This window comes from Heterocephalus glaber, unplaced genomic scaffold (genome assembly GCF_053883595.1).
Source record: "Heterocephalus glaber isolate CG9 unplaced genomic scaffold, H.glaber_assembly_v1.0 deba00000122, whole genome shotgun sequence".
Lineage (NCBI taxonomy): Eukaryota > Metazoa > Chordata > Mammalia > Rodentia > Bathyergidae > Heterocephalus > Heterocephalus glaber.
Genome location: NW_028258138.1, coordinates 17485521 through 17508913, shown reverse-complemented (window position 1 = coordinate 17508913; position 23393 = coordinate 17485521). Strand labels below are relative to the sequence as shown.

Below are 23393 nucleotides of genomic sequence, written 5' to 3'. Positions count from 1 at the left end.
CTAAGGCATCAACATTCATTATCTTTGATCTTAAGGCTGTCCTGAAGTGGCCAACCTCCTTCCCTTCTTAGTCGTGGTCCTACCCTCAGTCTTGAGGGAAGACGAGGCACTTGTCAGTGACCACATGTGAATATGCAGCTCTGCCCTTACAGCTGACTAGGACTTGAGGAAAGTAGACCATATAGTTCACCTCCTTCTTCAAGAGTCCTGAACTGACACATAGAGGCTCTCGACAGACGCTGAGGATATTTGATATTAGCTCATTAGCTCACACGCATGGGTAAGTCACCTAGACATCTGAAGAAGCTGTTGGTCTAAGGAAAGAAAGCAGGAAGATGTGCAGAGATGAGTGGAGACAGGCACAGACAGAGGATCAGACAGACAGTCTGGTGGCCTCTAACCCTGCCAATCCTGCTATGTAATTTGGATCCTAAGAGATACCAAGGTCCCCTTCAAGCCCCCTTTGTAAACACATGCTACTACTTTATGTTCCTTTCAGTTGAACAAAATAAAACAAATAGTCCATTTCAGATGCTGACTTCTGCTACTGCACCAAGTCTCCTTCAAGCTCTGCACCCAGGCTGCTTATCTTATCATTGTATCTTCTCACAGTAGTTGACCAAGGGCCACTTTGCACTCCTCTGCCACCTACGTGCCTTCCAGTCCTAAGGGAATATATACTCCTGGAAGGTAGGACAACGTGCCCATTTCTGCATCCCCTCAGCAGCGGCCAACACTGTGCTAGCACAGTAAGTATCTGCTAAATATTTAATAAGTATTTCTGGATAACTTTTGAATGCATTCATGATGGAGAAATTCAGTATATATTAAGCTCCCATTGGGCCTGTCTCCTAAATAGGATGCTCTAAGCAGTTATTGGATTATGAGCTTCTGAGAAAAATAGCCCAATATTGTCCTTTCAACCAGATGTGGCAACTTATACAGATAATAGCATCTTATGTAAGAAAAAGTAGATTAATGTGAATAATGCCTAGCTGAGGAAGTCATCTGGGAAAAATTAAAAGCCAAGCTCTCGTCTAAGGTAAAGGGCTGTTTTAGGAACCTGAAAAGCAGCTATAGAGCCATGTTTTATCTTTGAAAGCTAAAATATCAGTACATAACATGATTTTTAAAAGAAAACTAAAGAAATCCACAATACTAATATACAGAAAAAGGTCCAGTAGCAAGAGTCTTAGATCCACGTTAAAAGGTTATAGCGGGTGGCCTAAATGGTTTAGTCCATTGCAGAGAAACCTTAACACGTGGTCAGAAGATTTCTGTTCTAAATTTTAAAAACCTGAAGCCTCTCTTTCTGTGTCTCTCCTAACTGAAACATACTAATCTCAAACAAGATGACATTGTTACATAAGCAAAGCAAGAAAAGACACTGCTGACATTTAAGAAAGCCAACATGTAGTTTTATATACATAAATATCTCTTTAATATGTTGTTGTCAGAGTCTATAGAAGTTTATTGTTAACATTAATGGCAAGTTCTTTCCTTTTGTGAATAGGTCAGCTAAGGCAAGTGATTAAGACCAAAAGTTATATTTAAGACACAACTCAATTCCAGACCACAAGTCAAAGTAGGCTAATAAGTGGCCGAAAATAAAGTTAAAGGAGAAAGTAAAATAGGAATTGCTACTAATTCTGAAGATAACTTGCCTATTTTCTTCTTAGTCATTCAATTTTGAAAATAATTTTTAACACATTCTCAAGAATTTTTTTTGAAGAATGCGGTAAGTTACATAATGTAAATAAATGACGCGTGAAGTACATATGCTAGAAGTCAATAGAGTAACGTGATGCTTCAGTACATCTTAATTTACAGGTCAGTAAAGTGGATGGGTAATAGGCCTGCCACAGTGTCTGGCCAGAATTAATGTAAACCTGAAATAACAACTTTCATTGCAGATTTACCCAGCAGCAAGGGTGACTAGATTTGACTTTATTTTCCCCCAGTACCGAGGATGAAACTCAGGACACCTTGTGCTTGCAAGGCAGGCGCAGTGCCAATGAGCTAAATCTCCGGCTGATTTTTTTTTGGTACCTGGGATTGAACTCGGAACCTTGTGCTTGCAAGGCAGGTGGCAGAACCACTGAGCTAAATCCCCAGCCTTGATTATTTATTTATTTATTTTTTGGAAACAGGGTCTCACTATGTAGTTCAGGCTGGCCTTGAACTCCTTGTGTACCCCAGATTGGCCCTGAACTTGTGGTCTCCTAAGTACTGGGATTATAAGCATGCACCCCCATTCCTGCCTATAATTGAAAATTATTGAAGTTGAGTGATTGGTATATGGGTATTCATTTTACTATTCTTTCTTTTGCCTGAAACTGCATTTTTAAAAAAGAAAGGTTAACATAATCTATGTGTTGTGGTTCGTCTTAGTATTTTATATGCATATATTTTTTATTTAAACAGCAAATGTGGGGTCATATTGTACATTACCCCTTTATAACCTTCATTTAGCAATTTATTGTGATAACTTTTTCTGATGATAAAACTGATACACAGTTGAGAAAACTTGTGAAAATAAAAATTAGCAGTGATCACACAAGACAACCACTGTTAATATTTTCATGTATTAACAATCCTGCTTTCTTCACATGCTGTAAAATATTGTGAGCATTGCCTCATTAAGTCAACTGTTCCTGGTTGGAAATTTAGATTTTCTAAAAAGTTTTCCATTACTGTAAATAACACTTTGGTAAAAATCTCTGTATAAAAATCTATGCATTTCAAAAATCAAAGGTTAAAAAAAGTCCAAGAGAAACAGTAAGAGTTCTAAATTTACATTTATATAGTGAAAAAACAGAAATAAAAACCCAAGTTCCAAATTTATATGGACGCCTGCAGCTAGCATACATAAAACAAAGAATTAAAAGCCCTATAACAAAATGCCACAGAAGCAGACTAATCATGGAGTATTTTCATCTTCTGAAAGCTTTTACATTCCAATTCCTTTTTTCTAAGAACATATCTGAGAATAAGAAAAGTACATAACTGAGCATTGACTAAGACATCAATACAAATATTTTATGCACAACACAACATACAATTCTCTATGAGTCAATAATTGCTCTACTTTGCAGAAGATGGAACTAAACATAACAACTAAATTAGGTGTCATTTCTAAGCACTCAAATATTATGTTAATTATAAGTTTTAAACTACTTAAACTTCAGTGTATAAAGCCAGACAAAGTATGTTGTAGATAATACATTTCTGTTTCTGAATTTAAATGACACACTCTAAATTTTTCTGGAATACAAAGAAAAAATTGTATTTTAAACAGTTTTTAACATAAATTCTGTTAATAATGAGGGATACTGAAAAGAATATCTAATTGGGCCGGGGATTTAGCTCAGTGGTTTTGCCACCTGCTGTGCAAGCGCAAGGACCCGAGTTCGACCCCAGGTATCAAAAAAAAAAAAAAAAAAGAATATCTAATTTAATGGAGAAAGAGAATGGAAGCTGAAAAATGGTTCTTTGCTTGCAGCTTAATGAGGTGCTGAGAGGCAATGCAGCTGATGAAACTCTGCTGCAATCCTGGGAGGTCGAATAGCGCTGCTTTTACAATGCCTGCCTTATGTAAAGGAAGGAGGGGAAGTGTTGCAAGGAGTTAGTCTTTCCCATAATCTGGCCCTGCTTCTGATACTGTATATAAATAAACTATTACAGTCACACATTTGTACTGGAGTTGGAAAATGCTGTTAAAGACTCTTGTTTGATTGACAAGTCATTTGAAAGCGGTGAACAGAAAAACACACAAGGATGGGGGGCACCAAAACAAATAGCACAGAACATAAACGTGAAGACAAAAAAGGGTGTGCCCATATTGTCTAGATTCTCTCTCTCTCTCTCTCCCTCTCTCCCTCTCTCTCTCATTTTCTTATTTTTAAATATGCCAAACTGACTTCATCTCTTTCAACCCTAATTCCTATGATCTGCACAAGCAATCCTATGTACACCACTATATTCAGATCACTAATACACAAATACGTAAGTGGCCTAATACATCTATTCAAAAATTGCTTCACTTAATATGAATGTTATCTTTCAAACAGCAAAATGACAATGCTAAGGTGCCTATCATCTGTGCATCAATTTTAATCCTGTAAAGCTGGAGGGTACACACAGAAAAATAATGCCAGCCAAGAATCTACCAAAGCTTTTACCATAAAGTGGTGTCTCTAAGCCCCAAAGTTGGGAAGAACGAAAAGATCACATTTGTCGTTTGCCTTTTTAAATGGTTTAACTTCATATTACTGTAGAAGTCAGACAAAAAGGCTGAGAAACAAGTCTTGTGTGGAAATCTCATGTTTGGTTATGTACTTCAGAGCAGAAAAGTTGGGCAAAGGAAATGGTTTTGTTCAACACATACAGTAGGCACTGTTTTGCGCAGGTGCTGGTGTGCTTTGTTTGCCTGTTCTTTTAATCTGTAGACAAAACAACCGTTCATATGGAGCAAGAAGGTTAAAGAAACAGTGCACTGTGAACTGTGGAAAATAAAACATTTAGAAAAAAAAAAAAAGATGTCCATAATCAAAGAAAAAAGGTAAGAGACAAAGCCACATTCACCTAACTATCCCGGCTAGAAATCTGTGCCCTCACTTGAGGCTTGCCCTAGTCAACCCTCTCCAGAGCCTGGCTCTCTGCATAAGTCCCCAGACCCACCGAGTCCTCAGGAACCCCTCTCTGGCAAAAAGGTGCTCTGCACGTGAGGGATGCAGTTGATGGCAGAGAAGGAAGAACATTGTTGGGACTACACAATGTCTCATTTTCTTGATAATATTTAACATTTACATCACCTGCCTGTGTATTTCTGGTGTTAAGGAGCAACAGTGCTCTTATCACAGCGTCTCCAGGTATCCCCAGCTCATCTACAGAATGTGGAGGATGGGAGGGATGATGCTTCATGTCTTTCACACATTTATTTTGTGATGTGAACTCCATTCTCTCCAATCTAACCCACCCTTGGAAACAAATTCATTTTTCTAAGAGTGTCTTAACCACAAAATATTCATGCTAAATACTTCCCATGGCTCTCACTTGCCTCCAAAATTAGATCCCAAATCCCAGGATTTACAATCAACACCCTCTATTTTATAGCATCAATCACCTTTTCGATTTCTAAATTCTCTTTGTAATTATGCTGTATTCTATATTTTACAAATTCCTTGTCAGTCAAAGTGTTTTCCCACTCAGCAAATTCCTGACACAAAATTCCACCTGTGATGGTATTCAATGAATACTGACTAAATCTGCCTGAATTAAATTTGGGAAGAAATAAGATTCTTGAGATGTAGAATTGAAATAAGATTCTTGAGATGTAGACTTGAAATACAATTCTTTTTTGCTTTGCACATCCCAAAGCCTTTGGTTTTGCTGGGGATTTAGCTCAGTGGTTCCGCCGCCTGCCTGGCACGCGCAAGGGCCCGAGTTTGATCCCCAGTACCAAAAAAAAAAAAAGAAGGAAACCAAAGCCTTTGGTTTTGGTATAAATAAAACAATGTTTAAAAAACCCTAAAACTTTGTAGCTTCAAAGAATAAACATAAAAAACAATCTAGGGATTTAGTTCCTTCCTTCATGTTCTTTCATGTGCTCAAAAAGCACACTTAATGATTATTTAGGATACAACAGCTCAATATTTAAAGTCATACTATATATTTATCACTCTATTTTTGGGCATTTGCATCTTAACTGGGCATAAATATGCACTATGGGCCAACATTCCCCCAACTCTTGCCTAAAAATCTTTCTAGAAGGCTATCCATGGAAAGATATGATCTCTGCAAAAGGAAACCAGAGGCTCCAGTTTATAGCCAGCTTCCTCAGTGTAGAGACAGATGCAGAGCTCCAGCCCATAGGGGTCCAATCCCTGTGTCATCAACTGGCCACTCACAAGCATTTACTGAATGATGGCCCACATGCCCTGCCTGGGTCAGAGCTAAGTGTCAGATAAAATGCTCTGCAAGGCATGCTCTCTAGCAATGTGCACTCTCAATAACAGGAGCCATAAGAGAGTCCTTGTCTTAGTCCAGGATGCTCTTAACAAAATACCATAAACTGGGCTGCTTAATTAGAAATGTATCTTGTTGTAGTTCTAGAAGCTAAAAGTCTATGATCAAAGTAGCAAAAGTAGGGTTCTGATAAGGGGTCACTTCTACCCTCTGGCTGTACCCTCACGCGACCTTTTCTTATGAGAAGAGGCTCTCTGGTGTGTCTGCCTATTAAGGACCAACGCTTTCAAGATGGCCCCACGCTCAGGAGCTCATCAACACCAGTCACCTCATAAAGGCTCCGTCTCCAGATAACATCAAAAGGGGGGGTTAGTTTCCACATATGAACTTCAAGGGGGCAGAAAAAATTCAGTTCTTTAACAGTACTCAATATATACTTAATGATGAAATAAAAGAACAACCTCAATGGTGATAATAAAAAGTATGAAGATAAATGCAAAAAAAGAGGGGGAGCAAGTGTCTGAATAATGACTGGAGACAAAGAAAAACTATTATGAGTACAAAAGAGGAGGGAATAAATGGGCACAGTGAATTTGAAGAATCCGGGATAAAATACATAGATACACAAATATGCTGTTTTGTTTTGCTGCTGGGGGAATAACAAGTGCTCTACCACTGAGTGACGCTCTCAGCCCCAGATACACAATGCAAACCCTAAGTTCCAACCTATCTTCTCAATCAGACTTTATAAAGGCTTGCAATGAGAAGCAAAGGTAAAGGGCTCAATTCTAACATTTTCTCCTGAACCTTGCCCCTGACCAAAGATAGGACCAAAGAAATCACAGAGGCAAAATAAAATTATTAACAAAAATATCAACACCAATAATATGAGACAGAAAGACATGAACATGGACTTGACAGTTTAGCATCAAAGTATTAATATTTAACACATCATGCCCAGTGAAGCAACAACGGAAACAAAGTAAAGCCCTCCTTTGGAAAAACAAAGTTTAACAAGTGAGTTAAAATGAGGTCACTGTCATGAGTCCAGTTGATTTTTTTCTGTCCTAAGATCTCAGACTGCTAACAGCCCCTCTGGGACTCAGCCAGCTGCTTCTAAAATATCTGCATTTTGGTCATGAGAAGGACAGAGTGATCACATAAAGAAAAAAAAATTATCTAACTCTATTAGGAGAAAACAAAATCATCAAATGGGTTGTCCTTTAAATAGTATTGAAAGTAATGCCATCTGTGTATTTAAGAAAAAAGGAATTTGCACAGTGAGAGGTGCCAGTGGAAAAACATAGGGCTGAATAAAAACGCTAACCTGGAATTCCACAACCCCCAAAAATTGTTCAATAAGAATATTTTCTGGAAAAAAGTAATTAAGAAAAAAGTGACACAACACCACCTAACCCAACAGATAGATCAAGAAGAAGTTAAGAAGTGGGATATTTTGGTGAAAGAATTGACTATACACAATGAATTCAGTTGAAGACAGAACCTATTATTGTGGGATTATGACAACGGCAAGAGAATAGATGGTAAGATTGTAACTTTGAAAATACAAACATAATATAACTTACAAAGCCATAAAAGGGAGGCAGGAAAACTGAAGGAGTATTATTTTCTTTGTCATGCCTACCAATGAATCAATCAATACTGTCTAAAATAAAAGCATGGTGTTAGAAAAGGAATAAAGGCAAAATAAACATTTGCCAAAGACATACAAAAATTCTAACTTACAAATGAAAACTATTCATTATTGCTAACTATAGAAGAAAACAGCACAATAGCTACAGTATGGAAAGTAGCAGCAAGTCTCCAAAATACCAATAAGAAATGTTCTAGATAGTACTAGAATACCATTTGATGGAACATGTCAAACACTGCTTAAAAGTTCTCAGTGACCATCTCTCTACCCCACCATCCTGCTCCCCCCAAACCAGTTCAACGTGACACAACATGACTTCCCTCAACTATATCTCTCCAACCTATAAAACAGTTCTCTTCCCTCCCCACTATGGTCACCATTCTATTTTGCATCCTGCCATTCTTCATCCCTTTCCTAGCAGTAAACACTCTCCACACCACATGAGCCACCACAGTCCATGCATGCACCCATGTGGCTAAGGTGCACTAGTCCAGGTGTACTAAGACAGTGAGTGAACACACTGGAAGAAGGACAAGCAGAAAACAAGAAGCCCTAGTGGGTAAATTCCAGGCAGTACTGAGTCTCAGTTCCAGACCCGAGGGTCCAGGTTTCTTTGTGCATTTTCATTTTTTAATTTTGTAAGCTACCCTCAACCACGATCCTTCCCACTGATGGGAGAAAATATTCTCCAGACATGCAAGTTGTTCACTGGGTTTTGTCACCAGGCAATAGAAAATTCCCTAATTAAGTCACCGTTATTATATCCCTATTTCCTTTTCTTGGAGAGACTTTCCCTACCCTTTGCACGACTGCCAATCACTTATTGGATCTCATTTCTCCCTGGTTCTTGAAGGACTGTCTCTGCATACCTAATCTTAATTCTTACTATGGATAGTGCCCTTCCAATAAGTTTGCTTAAGCTTCCTTTAGGCTTAGATCCTCTCATTTAAAACACAGGAAAACACTAAAACAAACACCTTGCCTAGACTTTTCCCTTCAAGCTCTTTTCTTCTGTTTTGCCTCAGAGTCAGCAGTAGTTGCATTCACCATTTATTCATGTCACTCTTGCAGCAAACCACTGAAATCTGACTTCTTCCCATTAAAAGTGCTAGCCATGCCGGGGATTTAGCTCAATGATTTGGCTGCCTGCTGTGCAAGTGCAAGGACCCGAGTTCAATCCCTGGTACCAAAACAAACAAACAAACAAACAAAAAAACCTAAAACTGCTATCCCTCAGCTCAGTAAGAACGTTTTTATTTATGTGGTACTAGGGAATGTGCCCAGGGGCCTTGTGCATGCTCCTAGATACCTACCTGTTCTACCCCTGAGTTACATCCCCAGCCCTTTTTATTTTGAGATAGGGTCTCACTAAGTTGCCCAGGCTGGCCTTGAACTTGTGACAGTCCTGCCTCAGCCTCTTCAGAAACTTTTGTGAGCACTGTCACAAAACAACATGCAAGATTTAGATATGGGCAAAAGAATCCTAGTAGTGAAGTCAGGTGTGCTAATGATGAGAGGCCTAAAAAAAAATGATAGTCTTCCAGATCCCAAGGGTGGGTAGGTGGGTATCTGGTTCTACAGGTTGAGCTTCTCTGATTGACTTGTGACTGAGCAGGATATTCTACAAGGCTGCAAGTGTAAACACAACAGCCACCTGACAGTGTTTCCTGTGCCATGGAAGTAACTTCATGATAGTAGTCAGGATAATTCCACATGACCCCTGAATGAAAATATGAAAATGAAAAGTGCTCACAAAAGAATCTCAATCTCTCCAAGTCAAAGTGGACCAGTTTTTAACATCTTACAGGTTTCTCATTGAGTAAATAAACTGAATAAAATCTCTGATGTACGGGTCATTGTGCCTGAGAGACATGATTTTATCTTGTCATAAATGACATTTCAACCACCTGAAGAGAGTGCATCATCCTCGGACACTGATCCTTTGCCCTGTTTAGCAATTAACTTAGCTTGACTTCTAGCACCTAACACCTTCTAGATCTTACTCCATCTCTCTGGCCACTTCTCATCCTCCAATGATGACGTTCTTTCCCTTTGTTCCTCTTCAATGTTGCAACTCCCCTGGGTTCTTTCCCAGAGGTGTTGGACAGTGGGTGAAAAGAAGGCAAGCCCTTGGCACAGTTACTGCTTTGCTAATGCTCAGTAAGGTGAGCTTGTGGTGGCACAGTCTTGCTCACTTTTGATACTGCTGAAATTAGGAATTCTCCCTGTGTAAAGAATAGGTCCTACGTACACTCATCAGTGTACCGTGGCATCTACAGAAAGCCATCTGAGGTGGGAAAAGGACCACTGGTTCTCGGACATAATCTGCCATCATGAAAATATTTTTTTTAATATTTAAAAGACTCCAAACAACCCTGACTCCCAGTCACCGGTAAAGCTCTGGGGCGCTTGCCAAATCATGGCATCCAAGACCCTACCTGCTGGTCACTGAGGGTACAGGTTGCAGGGGCAGCTGCACTGTTCAATGGGAATATGTGCAGACCACCCAGGTACTTTTAAATCTCCTGCTAGCCACACGAAACAGGTGAAATCAGTTTTAATCACATAGTTATGATTTAACATCTTTATGATATATTTAATAAGATATTAAAAATATGGTAACTTCAATATGCAAGCTACATAAAATTGATTCATGTGGTATTTTACATTTTTATTCATCCTAAATCTCTGAAATACTGTACTTAACTGACTTTAGCTCACACCCATTTGGATCAGCCACAGTTCAAGTGCTCAAAGGCCACAGGTAGCCAGTGGCTGCTGCGTGGGGAAGGCACCAGGAAGAGGCAGGCTGAGGGAACTGAAAAGTCAACGGGACATGCTGACACAGTAACAGGGCGACTTTGAAAAGTCCAGTTCTTACAGTCTTTCTCTTTCTTCTAAAAAGTGTCAATAAATAGCTTCAGGGACTTCCTGTTGTTACAGCATAAAGAAAGCCTAGTGTTTTGGCCTTTTCTTAACTTCTCCAGCTAATTTTAGGTGGTGAGCAAGGCAACAGATAATACTAGGACTGCAAGAGAAGCAGAGAGCCATGCTCCCCCTTGACCTCAATTGACCCTAAGGCCACCAAAGACTTGGCAAAGCCTGGAACTGACAAGGACCATTCAGTGGCTTAGCCCTGGGACAAACCACAGACTAAAACAGAAAGTGAAGCTACCCAGGCATTAGTGGGCTAAGCGCAGCAGGAAATGAAGGGTGCTCCCAGGGTCAAGAAGAATAATTTTTGTAGAGCCATCACATAAATGTTAAAAAAAAAAAAAATCTGCTTATTTGGCCAGCATATTGGTGCATGCCTATGATCCCAGCAATTAGGAGGCCGAGGCAGGTGGACCACCATGAGTTTGAGGCCAGCCTGGGGTACACAGTCAGTTCAAGATCAGCCTAAACTACATAGCGAGACACTGTCTCCAAAACAAACAAAAATCTGGTGATTTATAACTGAAACTAAAGAGAAACCTAGCAGCAAGCTATTATAATACGCTTCAAAAGAGCTATTCAACAGAAAGGGACAGTATGATCAATGTCATTAACAAATTTAAATTCCAGCTTAAAAATAAATTCTATTTGAATTATAGTTACCACCATTGGGAAGGTTATGGGATGCAGATAAGTATGGCCAAGGGGATCAAGGCTGGAGCTAGATGGGAAGAATAACTTCTATTATTTAACAGCAAAGCATGATAACTGTGGTTGACAACAATGATTTAAATATTTCAAAATAACTAGCAGAGAGAATTTTTAATGTTCCCCCAAATGATAAATGTCTGAAATGACAGATATACCAATTAATCTGATCTCATCATTAAACATTGCTTATATGTATAGAAATGTCACATTGCAACAAACTGACATGGTGCAATAAACTGACGATTACTATACATCGATTAAAAACAAAAAATAATTTTGAATTTCTATTTGACACTCAAACTGCATAAGCTGTATGTATATCCAGAAAAATTTAAATTACAAAAACATTAAAGCATGGACAGAGTTCCAATTTACCATATTCATAACTTATCCACAAAATTTTACCAGAAGAAATCTTAAACAGAATGGTTATATTATTTCTAAAATGCAAACTTCATAAATATCCTATCTGGACTGAAGTGCATTTATTATTCACCACTACTTAATAAATAAGCAGATAGAATTTTTAAAAATATATGAAGAATGTATTAGTTATTTCTATTTAAATATGAAATATCTGTTCACAACATGATTCATGCACTTTGAGAATAAAAATTATTTAGTATCCAATATGCTGTTTTGCTTCTTAAAACATGAGTTAATAACTACAGATTTTCCTTTCTTAAAAAGAATAGTATGAAAAAACAGATATTTTAATTATTTTATTATTTGTAACTAAAATTAAAGCTGCTTTAATAATAGAGTTCATTAAACATTCATTCTGTATCCTAATGGCTAAGGGAAATTTTCTAGTACATAAAGTAGTACAAGAAAGAAAATGTTGGCAGGTTATCTGGTATTTACAGAGTGTAAAGAATTTGGCTTTGAGAGAAATGAGATTCCTTTAAATGTTCTCCAAACACAAGCCACCACCTGTCCTAGCACAGATAATTGTCAGAAAGTATAGGATAAAAATGCCTGGAATGCTATTTCCAACAGAATTAATAAAAAAAAGAGTAGCCCATTCAATAACAGTAAAAAGACTAGAAACAATTACACAAAGAATGAAGACACTCACAAATTAGGAGGGTGTGATTTCTAGAATACAAATGTAAAAAAAAACAACAAAAAAACCCAGAGCAGAACAGGGCTTATTATAAGCTACCTTTTGTTTAAGAAAAAGAAAAATAAACAGATGTTGAGCATTCCTAATCCAAAAATTCTTAAATCTGAAATGCTCCAAAATCTCAAACTTTTTGAGAACTGCCACAATGCTACAAGTACAAAATTCTATATCCAACTTCATGTGACAAATCAGCCAAAAGCAAGAGCACTAAAACACTGCATAAAATAACCTTTTACCTAACCCTAATATGTATATGAAACATAAATTAGTTTCATTTTTAGATTTAAGTCCTATCTCTAAGATAGCACACTATGAATTTGCAAATATTGAAAACTATGAAATCCAAAACACTTTTTTTTTTGGTACCAGGAATCGAACTCAGGACCTTGTGCTTATGAGGCAGGCACTGGAACCACTGAGCTAAATCCCCGCCCTCAAAAGACTTTTGTTCCCAAGCATTTCAGATAAAGGAAACTCAATTTGTATTCTCTAATGTGGGAAAGATGAATCAGGAGTATGGAAAAACTAAAATGGAATAAAAACAGAAAGGAACTGAATACATCAAGTTGGTAACAACAACAACAACAAAAACTTAATTCCACCACTTTTAACTGGACAGCCACTGTAGGATACATCCTAAAAGGAACTGCTATAATATTTTAACTTTACTCAGTTTATTGGTGGTCATAATAGGATGTCAAACATTTAAAAAACATTTATATCCATTGTAGGGTTAAGTAAATAAATAAATGCATGCTATGGTGAATCATTAGAAACTTGGATTTTTACCATAAGAAATAAAATAAAAATACAAAATATTAGAAATTAAAGTTTTTAAAAAGTGAACATATGTGATCCAACAAGAGCCAGCGGCCAGCAGAGGGGACTTACCTCTTGGCAGTACTGCAGGATGCCCTCCTTGCTGCCGATGCAGGTTTTGGTCCCTGATGGATCCGGCTCCCACTTCCCATTCTGCACATTCATGTGCATGTTCAGTTTCCCACAGAACATGGCGATCTGGGGTTCCGCCAGCAGGCCAGCATTGCCATCAGTGGGCACCTAAAAATATCAATAAATACATGAATAAATATAAATAAGTTTCAGTTAGTTATAGAACCCATGGCTCCAAGGTGGAGGCTGAGAGAGGAACTAGGAATTGGGTGACAATATGAAAATGTTCTATCCTTGATAATTCTCAGTAATACATTAGCCTTGCCTTCACATTTCCTGTGGGTTGTATGCTACAGACTTTTCTAATCACATGTAATACACTGCACTTTTTTACACTGAAATAGAGGAAGAAATTAACAACACTGAAAGAAAGATATTCAGTGAAAAAGTTACACATTTTTCCATAGAAGATTTTGCAAAACCTCCTGAAAGGTTCCCACCTGAAACTAAGATTTTTTTTTCTGAAATAATTATAATCATGATGGTGGAAGCCACATTCTCATAATAACTATGGGCAGGCTCACACGAAGCGCAGCGCCAGGCCTTGCCTGATGATCACACCTGGAGGTAACAGCGTGTGCCACTTCTCAGCACGGATAGCAAGGTGTTATTGGTGTACCTCGTTAGTTAGCGAGGTTGCACTCTGCTTTGAGGACAAAAAAATTCACTGAAGAATTCATCCTCCACAAATGCAACTTAATACATCGGCCATTTTACCTGGTTTTTCTCCAGAACATTCTGATTTACTGTCTCAGCTCTTATGTGAAGAGTGCCTATGTTTCTTTCATCCCCCACCGCACCACAAGAAGCCAACAGTGTCTCATTTAGAGCCTGCTGTGTCGTGAGTGCAGAAAGGATCTCAGTTATGACTACTGTAGGCAGTATACTGCTTCACAGAAATTGGAAATGGTGCCTTCTGTACTTATGACCCCTCCTGTGTGCCAGTATTACTTTTAGATAAATATTTTAAAAAAGGAAAATGGAAGCTCTGAAATAACTGTTCTACCTCACTCAGTAGGTTCTGCAAGAAATGAAAACTAAATCGACAGGAATAAAAGAGTTACGTGAAACCAAGGAATCAAAAGACACATTAAGCATAATTCCTCCTTGTTAAATCTAGCTGCTGAGGAAATGTGAGACCTTCATGCCCTGAGGAACTAACTTCCAACAAGAGCTTTCAGGTAGCCACGTCCTGGGTGATTCCAGTGATCTCAAGCATTCCCAAGAAGTATTAAGAAGAGAAAAAAACTAATGCTAAAATTGCATGGAGAGACTTCAATTAAAGAAATGTAGTTTTTCCTGACATGTCTTACCAGAGAAATGTAAAGTAGATCAAATATCTGCTCATTCAAATCATCTTCACATGTATTTTATCCAAGCACAACTGAGGAATTATATCCTTTTAAAAACAAAAATTAAACAGGGCTTGCACTGAAACTAGTCATGGGTGAAACAGCTGCCGGCGAAATCTCTAAAAATCGTCTCTTCAGGGACCTTTGTCTATCTTTCACAAATTTCTGCTTGTACACTGCCAGAAGCTTAAGTTGTTCATTTCAAACAGCAGTTAAGAAGACCACAATGGCAGATCATCTATACTACTGCTGCAGCCCCTCCACTCCAGCCCCCAGCCCACTGCTACCTGCTCCAACTTCCATAAAAATGAGTCATTCTCCACAGAATGCAAAGAAGCAGCCTATACAGTATGCTCTACAAATTTAAACTTCACATCTCTCCTGAGGGATTATTCAATACTTCCATCTTCTTAAAATTCAGATTACAAATTTTACAAAATTTTATTGACTAAACAGATAAGAACATGGCAAGAAAGTTAAAGGAAAGTCAAATAGTAATCCATCAGACACCTGTGGATGGGGCCTTGTATTAGACAATTAGGAAGGTACTGCCCTGGAGGAATTTATAGTCTACTAATGGAATCGCCATTGTACTGCACACAGTACTTTATTCTGCACGATCTTCAAACACATTTCTGTGCCTGTCTAAATAAATGTAAAAGAATTGAAGTTACCCCCTGTATGTTATCAGACCATAGTGCAATGCAATTGGAGATCAATAACATAAGAAACCGCAAAACTCTCACAAACACATGGAAATTGAATAACACCCTCCTGAACAACCAATGGGTCACAGAAGAAATTAAAGAAGAAATTAGACACTTTCTACAAGTAAATGATAATGCCAGTACAACATACAGGAATCTATAGGACACAATGAAAGCAGTTTTACACAGGAAATTCATAGCAGTGAATGCTCATATTAGGAAAACAGAGAACTCAGATAAAGAACCTAATGCAGAACCTCAAGCTCCTAGAAAAAGAAGAGCATAACAAACTCAAAGATCGTACAAAAAAGGAAATTATAAAGATCTGAGCAGAAATCAATGCAATGGAGACTAGGAGAATGATACAAAAAATTAATCAGAGTTGGTTTTTTGAAAGAATAAATAAAATCGATAAACCTTTAGCCAACCTTATCAAAAAAAAAGCAAAGAAAAGGCTCAAATCCATGCAATTAAGTATGAAAAAGGGGAAGTCACAACAGACCCAGTGGAAATCCAGAGGATCATCAATACCTGCTTTGAGAACCTGTACTCTAATAAAATGGAAAACACAGAAGAAATGGACAGATTCCTAGATACATATGAATTACCAAAGTTAAATGAAGAAGATATAGAAATTCTAAACACCCCAATTACAATGAGTGAAATTGAAAACGTAATAACATATTTACCAACAAAGAAAAGCCCAGGTCCTGATGGCTTCACTGCTGAATTCTACAAGACATTTAAAGAAGAACTATCGCCATTACTCTTTAAACTCATCAAGGAAATTAAAAGGGAAGTAAAGATTCCAAACTCATTCCCGGAAGCAAGTATTACTTTGATTCCAAAACCAGGGAAAGACACAACCCCAAAAGACAACTACAGACCAATCTCGCTAATGAATACTGATGCAAAAATCTTCAACAAGATACTGGCAAACAGAATACAGAGGGTCATCAAGAAGATTATACACCCTGACCAAGTTGGATTTATCCCAAGGATGCAAGGATGCTTCAACATTCATAAATCAATAAATGTAATACACACTATATTCACAGAGTCAAAGACAAAAACCATATGATCATCTCAATAGATGGAAAAAAGGCATTTGACAAAATCCAACACCCATTTATGATAAAAACCCTACAAAAGATTGGAATAGAAGGTCTTTATCTCAACTTGATTAAGGCTATCTATGCAAAAGCAACAGTCAACATCATACTCAATGGTCAAAAACTGAAAACTTTCACACTAAAATCAGGAACAAGAAAAGGATGCCCACTGTCACCACTCCTGTTCAATATAGTTCTGGAAACATTAGACACAGCAATTACAAAAGAGAAAGAAATAAAAGGAATAAAAATAGGAAAGGAAGAAGTTAAACTGTCATTATTTGATGATTATATGATACTTTTTACATAGAAGACTCAAAAAACTCAGCCAAAAGACTTCTAGACCTAATTGACAGATTCAGTAGATTAGCTGGATATAAGGTCAACATTCAAAAAATAGTAGTCTTTTTATATACAAATAATAAACTCACTGAGAGAGAAATTCAGGAAACAATTCCTTTTACAATAGCATCCAAAAAAATGAAATATCTAGGAGTCAATCTAACAAAGGAAGCAAAAGACCTCTACACTGAAAACTATAGCACTTTGAAAAAGGAGATTGAGGAGGATATAAGAAAATGGAAAGACATCCCTTGTTCCTGAGTAGGAAGAACCAATATAGTGAAAATGGCCATACTTCCAAAACTATTATATGGATTCAATGCAATGCCCATTGAAATTCCAACAATATATTTCAGAGAACTAGAGAAAACAATCGAAAAATTCATTTGGAACCAGAAGAGACCTAGAATAGCAAAAGCAATTCTAAGCAACAGAGACATGGCAGGGGGTATCACAATCGCCAACTTGAAACTATACTACCAAGCTACTGTGATAAAAACAGCATGGTACTGGCAAAGAAACAGACCGGAGGTTCAGTGGAATAGATTAGAAGATGCAAAAACAACTCCAGACATACTCAGCCACCTCATCTTTGATGAAGGAGCCAACCACTCTCATTGTAGGAAAGATAGCCTATTTAAATAAATGCTGTTGGAAAAATTGGATTTCAACCTGCTAAAGATTAAAACTAGACCCATACCTATCACCATGCACTAAACTAAGATCAAAGTGGATTAAAGATCTAAATATTAAGACAGAAACACTAAACTTGCTGTAAGATAAGTTAGGTAGAACTTTTGAAGACATTGGCATAGGAAAAGACTTTATGAGCAAAACCTCAGTAGCTCGGGAACTAGCACAAAGAATCAACAACTGGGATCTCATCTTATGAAAAAGCTTCTGCATTGCAAGAGAAACCACCAACAGAGCTAAGAGACAACCTACAATGTGGGAAAAAATATTTAGCAGCTGTACCTCAGACAAAGGTCTACTAACTAGAATATATAAAGAATTGAAAAAAATCAGACCCCCCCCAACTTCAAAGACCCAATGCAAAAATGGGCATCTGAAATGAACAGACATTTCTCAGGCCAAGAAGCAAAACCAGCAAATAAATATATGAAAAAATGTTCAACATCACTGGTCATTCGAGAGATGCAACTGAAAGCGACACTGACATTCCACCTCACCCCAGAAAGAATGGCTATCAAGATTATCAACCCATAACAAATGCTGGAGGGGGTGTGGGGAGAAAGGAACTCTTCTCCATTGTTGGTGGGAGTGCAGACTGGTGCAACCACTGTGGAAATCACTATGGAGATACCTCAACGAAGTAGGACTAGAGGTCCCATTTAACCCAGCTATCCCCTGTTGAGTGTCTTCACCAAAGAATTAAAAGAATCATACCACAGCGATATATGTGCACCCATGTATATAGCGGCAGTTTGTAATAGCTAAAGCTTGGAAACAGCCCAAGTGTCCATCAACTGGAAACTGGATAAAGATGTGTTTTTTTATAAAATGGAGTACTACTCATCCATAAAGAATGAGAAACTAGAGACATTTATAGGTAAATGGATGCATATTGAGGCCATACTCTTAAGTGAAATAAACAGGACACACGTGTGTAAATACCGAATAGTTTCTCTAGTGTGAGAAATTGAAAGTGTAAATACGGATTAAAATGATTAAAATGAATAACTGATAATTTGATATATTAAAAGGTCCAAAGGTATAGGGGTGGTAAGAGGGGAAGGGGAAAGAAGGGAAAGGAAAATTTATGAGAAAAGAAAAACAATGGAAAGTCTATGTAAATAGGGAAGGTTGGAGGGGGTGAAGGGCGCACAGGTAATGGGGGAAAAAATAAGAACCCAGATACATCATATACAGGTACAAGCACCCAATGATAAATGTAAACGTATTGTATATCTAAAATGTACCGATAAAAGAATTTTAAAAAACACAAAAAACGCATTTCTATCTCAAAGATTAAACAGACCTAGTGGCCTCTTGTTACCTTATCCCTGACTGAAAAGAGATTAATGAACCTTCCCCTCAGTTGTTAAGTATCTGTTGAATGAATTCCATCCTCAGATTTCAAAATTTCCCTGTTCCTCTTTCTCTTCAATCTGTTCTCTATATTGTCTAAGGGATGTGTTCTATCTTCTGATCAGCACAAATGTCCATGATTCCATTTCCCCCTTCAAAGAACATCTGAGAGTTTCTCTCCTCTCTTCATGATGGCCAGACCCCAAGAAGGCCTCTCAATTGCCTCCTATGCTGGTATTCACAACCTTGGGTGGTCCCCTCCCCCAAAGTATCAGGCTTTATATGTGGAACAAGCAGAATGTGGCAGAAATGGTGATATATGACTCTCAAAGCAAGGTCACCAAGGGCATCATGGTACTTCATTGCTCTCAGGGATCACTTGCTATGAGGGAAGTCAGTCCCCATGTTGTGAGGACACTCAACAGCCTTATGAAGAGGCCCAAGAACTAAGATCTCCAATCAAGAGCCAGCTGAGCTGAGCTTGGAAGTAGCCTGAAGCCTTTCACGTCATCTTAAGCCTGCAGTCCTGGCTGACAACACAACTGCAACCTCAAAGGGACCCTAACTCAGAACCTCCTACATGGGGTTCCCAAAGTACTTACAGAAACTCACATAATAACCACTGTTTAAACCAGTAAGGTTAGGGTAACCTGTGACACAGCAATAAGATACCCAGTCACTCCCTCTTTTCTCAAGCTCCTTATGACAGCTACAAACAATTGTTACTCTCCACTATTGAAAGCAGCAAACAATAAACAACAAAATTCCTCCCATTCTACTTATGGGAGAGAGCAAAGGGTCAACAAACTTTTGGTAGAGGTCCAGATAGCATCTTAGATGTTGTGAGCCATACAATGTCTTTTGTGAATTTTGCATAATTCTATCATTTATACGGAAGCACAGAAATAACCTCAGACAATATGCAAAAATGGGTGTGGCTTTTTTCCAATAAAATTTCAGTAACAAAAAAGGCAGTAGATCAAATTAACACAGGATGCTACAGTCTGTTGCAATTCTGTTCTAGAACAATCAGCTTCCATTTCTGTCACTGATCATAAATTTTAAGTCACTCTGTGATTTACACACTCACTGTCAGCACATTCCCATCTGCTTCTAAAATACCGTAACTTGGTTTACATTGCAAAAGCTAACCTCTGATTGCTTCTCAAAGGCTACATAGGATTCCTACCTGAGAAACGAAATAGGCTTTTTCTTAGTACCTGTGCCCTCTCGCCTTCTCTGCCACACATTAAGTCCTTCTGGGAAGCTTTTTCCCTTGGCTTCTGTCATGATGAATTTCTCTCCATATCGCTATGGATTCCCTAATCCCTCAATTCCACAGCTAAGGTTATTTGTTAAAGTCGGGGCTGCTGCTTGTTTTTTTCAGCTACTTTTTTTTTTTTTCTTTGGTTCCAGAGATCGAACTCGGGTCCTTGCGCTTGAGCAGCAGGCAGCGAAACCACTGAGCTAAATTCCTGTCCCTTTTTCGGCTACTTTAAAAAGTCTTACTGCCTTTACTCTTCCAGTTCCTAGCTGCAGAGAGGCAATAAACAGAGTAACGCTACCAGGGAATGATGTCATTTTGGGGACAAAATAGTAAGTCAGACAGTCCTAGCACTGATAATTAGATAACAAACTTTCCCAGTTTATGGTGGACTGAAGTGTTTCCAGCATGAGAGACTTCTGATGCTAAAACCAGGAAAGTCCTCGGCAAAGACAGGACAGTTGGGCACCCTAACTGACTAACTTATAAAAATATATGCTGCCTCAATTTTTTAAAATCTTGATTCCTTAATTTCCTTTTATGTTTTCTATTTTTCTCTTTGTTATCTTTCCCTCTGGACTTCACAGTTATTTTAATGCCATCTGTTTGCATATGTGTATATACGTTGATGACCAAATGGTGGTAATCTTTTTCACTGTTATACAAATAAACTGATTATGACCCTTCAAATAAGTTGATTATGTAATAATTTCCTCATTTTAACATGTTAGCTTAGACTACAAAATATATGCTTCAGTTCCTGATTTCAGGTTTTCCACCAGGGGAAATTTAATATTTACTCGCTGAATAAATGTATGGAAAAATCTTGATAATTAACATGCCCTATTTCTATAAAGTAGATATAAATTAATAGTTTAATCTTTGATTTCACTATAATTATAGCAAATTACTGAATTAGAAATTATATTTACATACACATCTTGTCACACTTGACACTACAAAAGGCTCTTTACAGATGAATACTTAAATCACAAAAATCACAGAACCACTTTTCTCGAGCAAAACTCTTTCCCAAACCTACAGCTGTGTATATGACAGAGCAATTAACTTGGAGAAACAAACTGAACCAAGAAGTCTTTCAATTCTTTCTGAATCCCACCAGCAAAGAATACCATGTTTTAGGTAGCATATGCCTGGCTGGGTTAATTAACACAAAACAAACAACTCACCTGCATCAAATAACCCATTTGAGACAAGGCCTGGTTGGTACAAACAGCACACTCTGACACTCAGCTGAGAGGAAAGCACCATCCCTGCAAAAGCAGCCACCATGCAGGAGATAATGCAGGGCCATCAGCACTGAGGGGGTGGAAGCATGTTTACTCAAACATCTTTTCCTGAATGAAGCAAAGTGTCTGCAAGGTCCTGTTCAGGCTCTATCCACGAAGACCACCATTCACAAAGTTAAAACTTTGGGGTCCTAGATTATTTGGTGTCAGTAAAAATGCACTCTTTCCTCTACCCTTCCTTTCTTTCATCTCTCTTTCTTTCTTTCGAGACAAGGTCTTACTACTAGTTGAGGCTGGCCTTGAACTCACTATGTAGCGCTGGCTGGCCTGGAACTCAAGGCAGTCCTCCTGCCTCAGCCTCCCAAGTGCTGGGATTGTATGTGTGGGCCACCATGCCTAGCTGTACACTTTCAAAGTCACCCTAAAGTAATTATCTCTGATTTTAAAATATTTCCCTTAATTAAAAAAACAAATACAACTTTAGAAGAGAAATATAAACACTGAAATTACTGCTTTTTAATTATCTAAGGTAATTTAAAGTTACTTTATAGAAATCTAAGGCTACCTAAAACATTGGAACTGTGGTATGTAACTGGTCACTCATGGTCTATGCATTTGTGGGAGACTGAGTATGAAGGTAATTCTTCTAATTTATGCGACTTCCTAATGACATTATAAAACTGGAGATACTTTCCCATGGGAAACTGTGTTCAATGACAATGAACAAAATCACCGACCACAACAATGGAATGTTCATACATGGTCTCGAAAGCAAGAGGCTGTTTACAGAAGGCTCTGAACTGCAGTGATATTTTTACATTTAAAAATGCTGCAAATCTTTTTCAAACAATCCTTTGCTACTAGAAAAAAAAAATTTCCAAGCCACAACATCTAGAGTACTAAAATGAAATGGACTTTCCAAAAAGCAACTTAGCTAAAAATGGCTTTAAATGCATGTAAGGGGGAAGCTAAACTAAATAAACATAAAATACAGCCCTAGGCCTGGACAGGATCTGCAGGAGCGAGTTGGAACCATCCACCTCCAATCTCTGCAATTTACAATGGCATGCAAAGCAGGCTTCATGAACAAGTTCTCCTGTTGCCTTTCAACTGGGTGTTCCTTTTCTCCAAAAACTTTCTCTTTATTATCATCAGGGAGATCAAAATTCCTTATAGAGCAGGCCTGGCAGCATTCCTGCCCACAGCCCCAACTACAAGGGGACTGAACAAGGAGTTCTCTGTTTCCCTGAGTGAAAAGTCCTGCTTGGCAAGGAGGGGGCACAGATCCATAGCTTGGTTGCATCTGTGGATTTATGTAATTTTAAGGTTTCTGGCTAATGAAAACCATCTGGTTTCTGTATCTGAACAGACTTTGCACTGGTCTGAATAGCTGGCCTCACATTGTGAAGTGGTATTTTTTTCCCTTCGGTGGGATATTCTTATATAATCATTTTTAAAGCACAGGACGTTGTCTCTATTTCTATCCCATCTGCAGTTCCCTCACATGAATAAAGACTTCTCACAATGAGGATAGTTTAATTATACCCACAAAAATGTATACTCCACATGGCACTTAAATTTTCCATTTTCAAATGTGAAGAACTGCCCGCTACAAACCCCAATCTAGAAAATTTGACAGTGAACTCTTTTGCAGGGAGCAATAAATACATCACAAGCAAATTTTCCTGTTCAAAGGAAAAGACTATCTGTAAAGATTTTCTTTAATTAAAGGCCAAAAAAATACCTTCAGCAGAAAATACTTGTAATTGCTCATTTTATCAGTAACAGAGAACTGAAAAATCAGAAGCACAGATGTGGAAGAATCTATAAAAGTCACTCATGCCAACACTAAGGAAGAAAAGGGTCAGGTAAGGATTTGTCCAAGGCCACAGAATTTCAGTGGCTGAAAAGGGGCTGAACCTACTCCTAAGGGCTCTGTGGAAGAGACCATGCTGACACTCAAACTGGGAATCT

General features: G+C 38.0%; 1 protein-coding gene across 12 annotated transcripts in view; it reads right to left on the bottom strand.

Moving 5' to 3' along the window:
* Positions 1–23393, bottom strand: part of App (amyloid beta precursor protein) — a 255064-nt gene that overhangs the window by 180870 nt on the left and 50801 nt on the right. For all 12 annotated transcript variants that reach the window (XM_004842236.4, XM_004842231.4, XM_087213534.1 and 9 more), the window contains one exon: positions 13284–13451. In XM_004842236.4, the coding sequence (XP_004842293.1) occupies positions 13284–13451 (168 nt within the window). Of the gene's footprint in view, positions 1–13283; positions 13452–23393 lie in introns of those variants that run through there.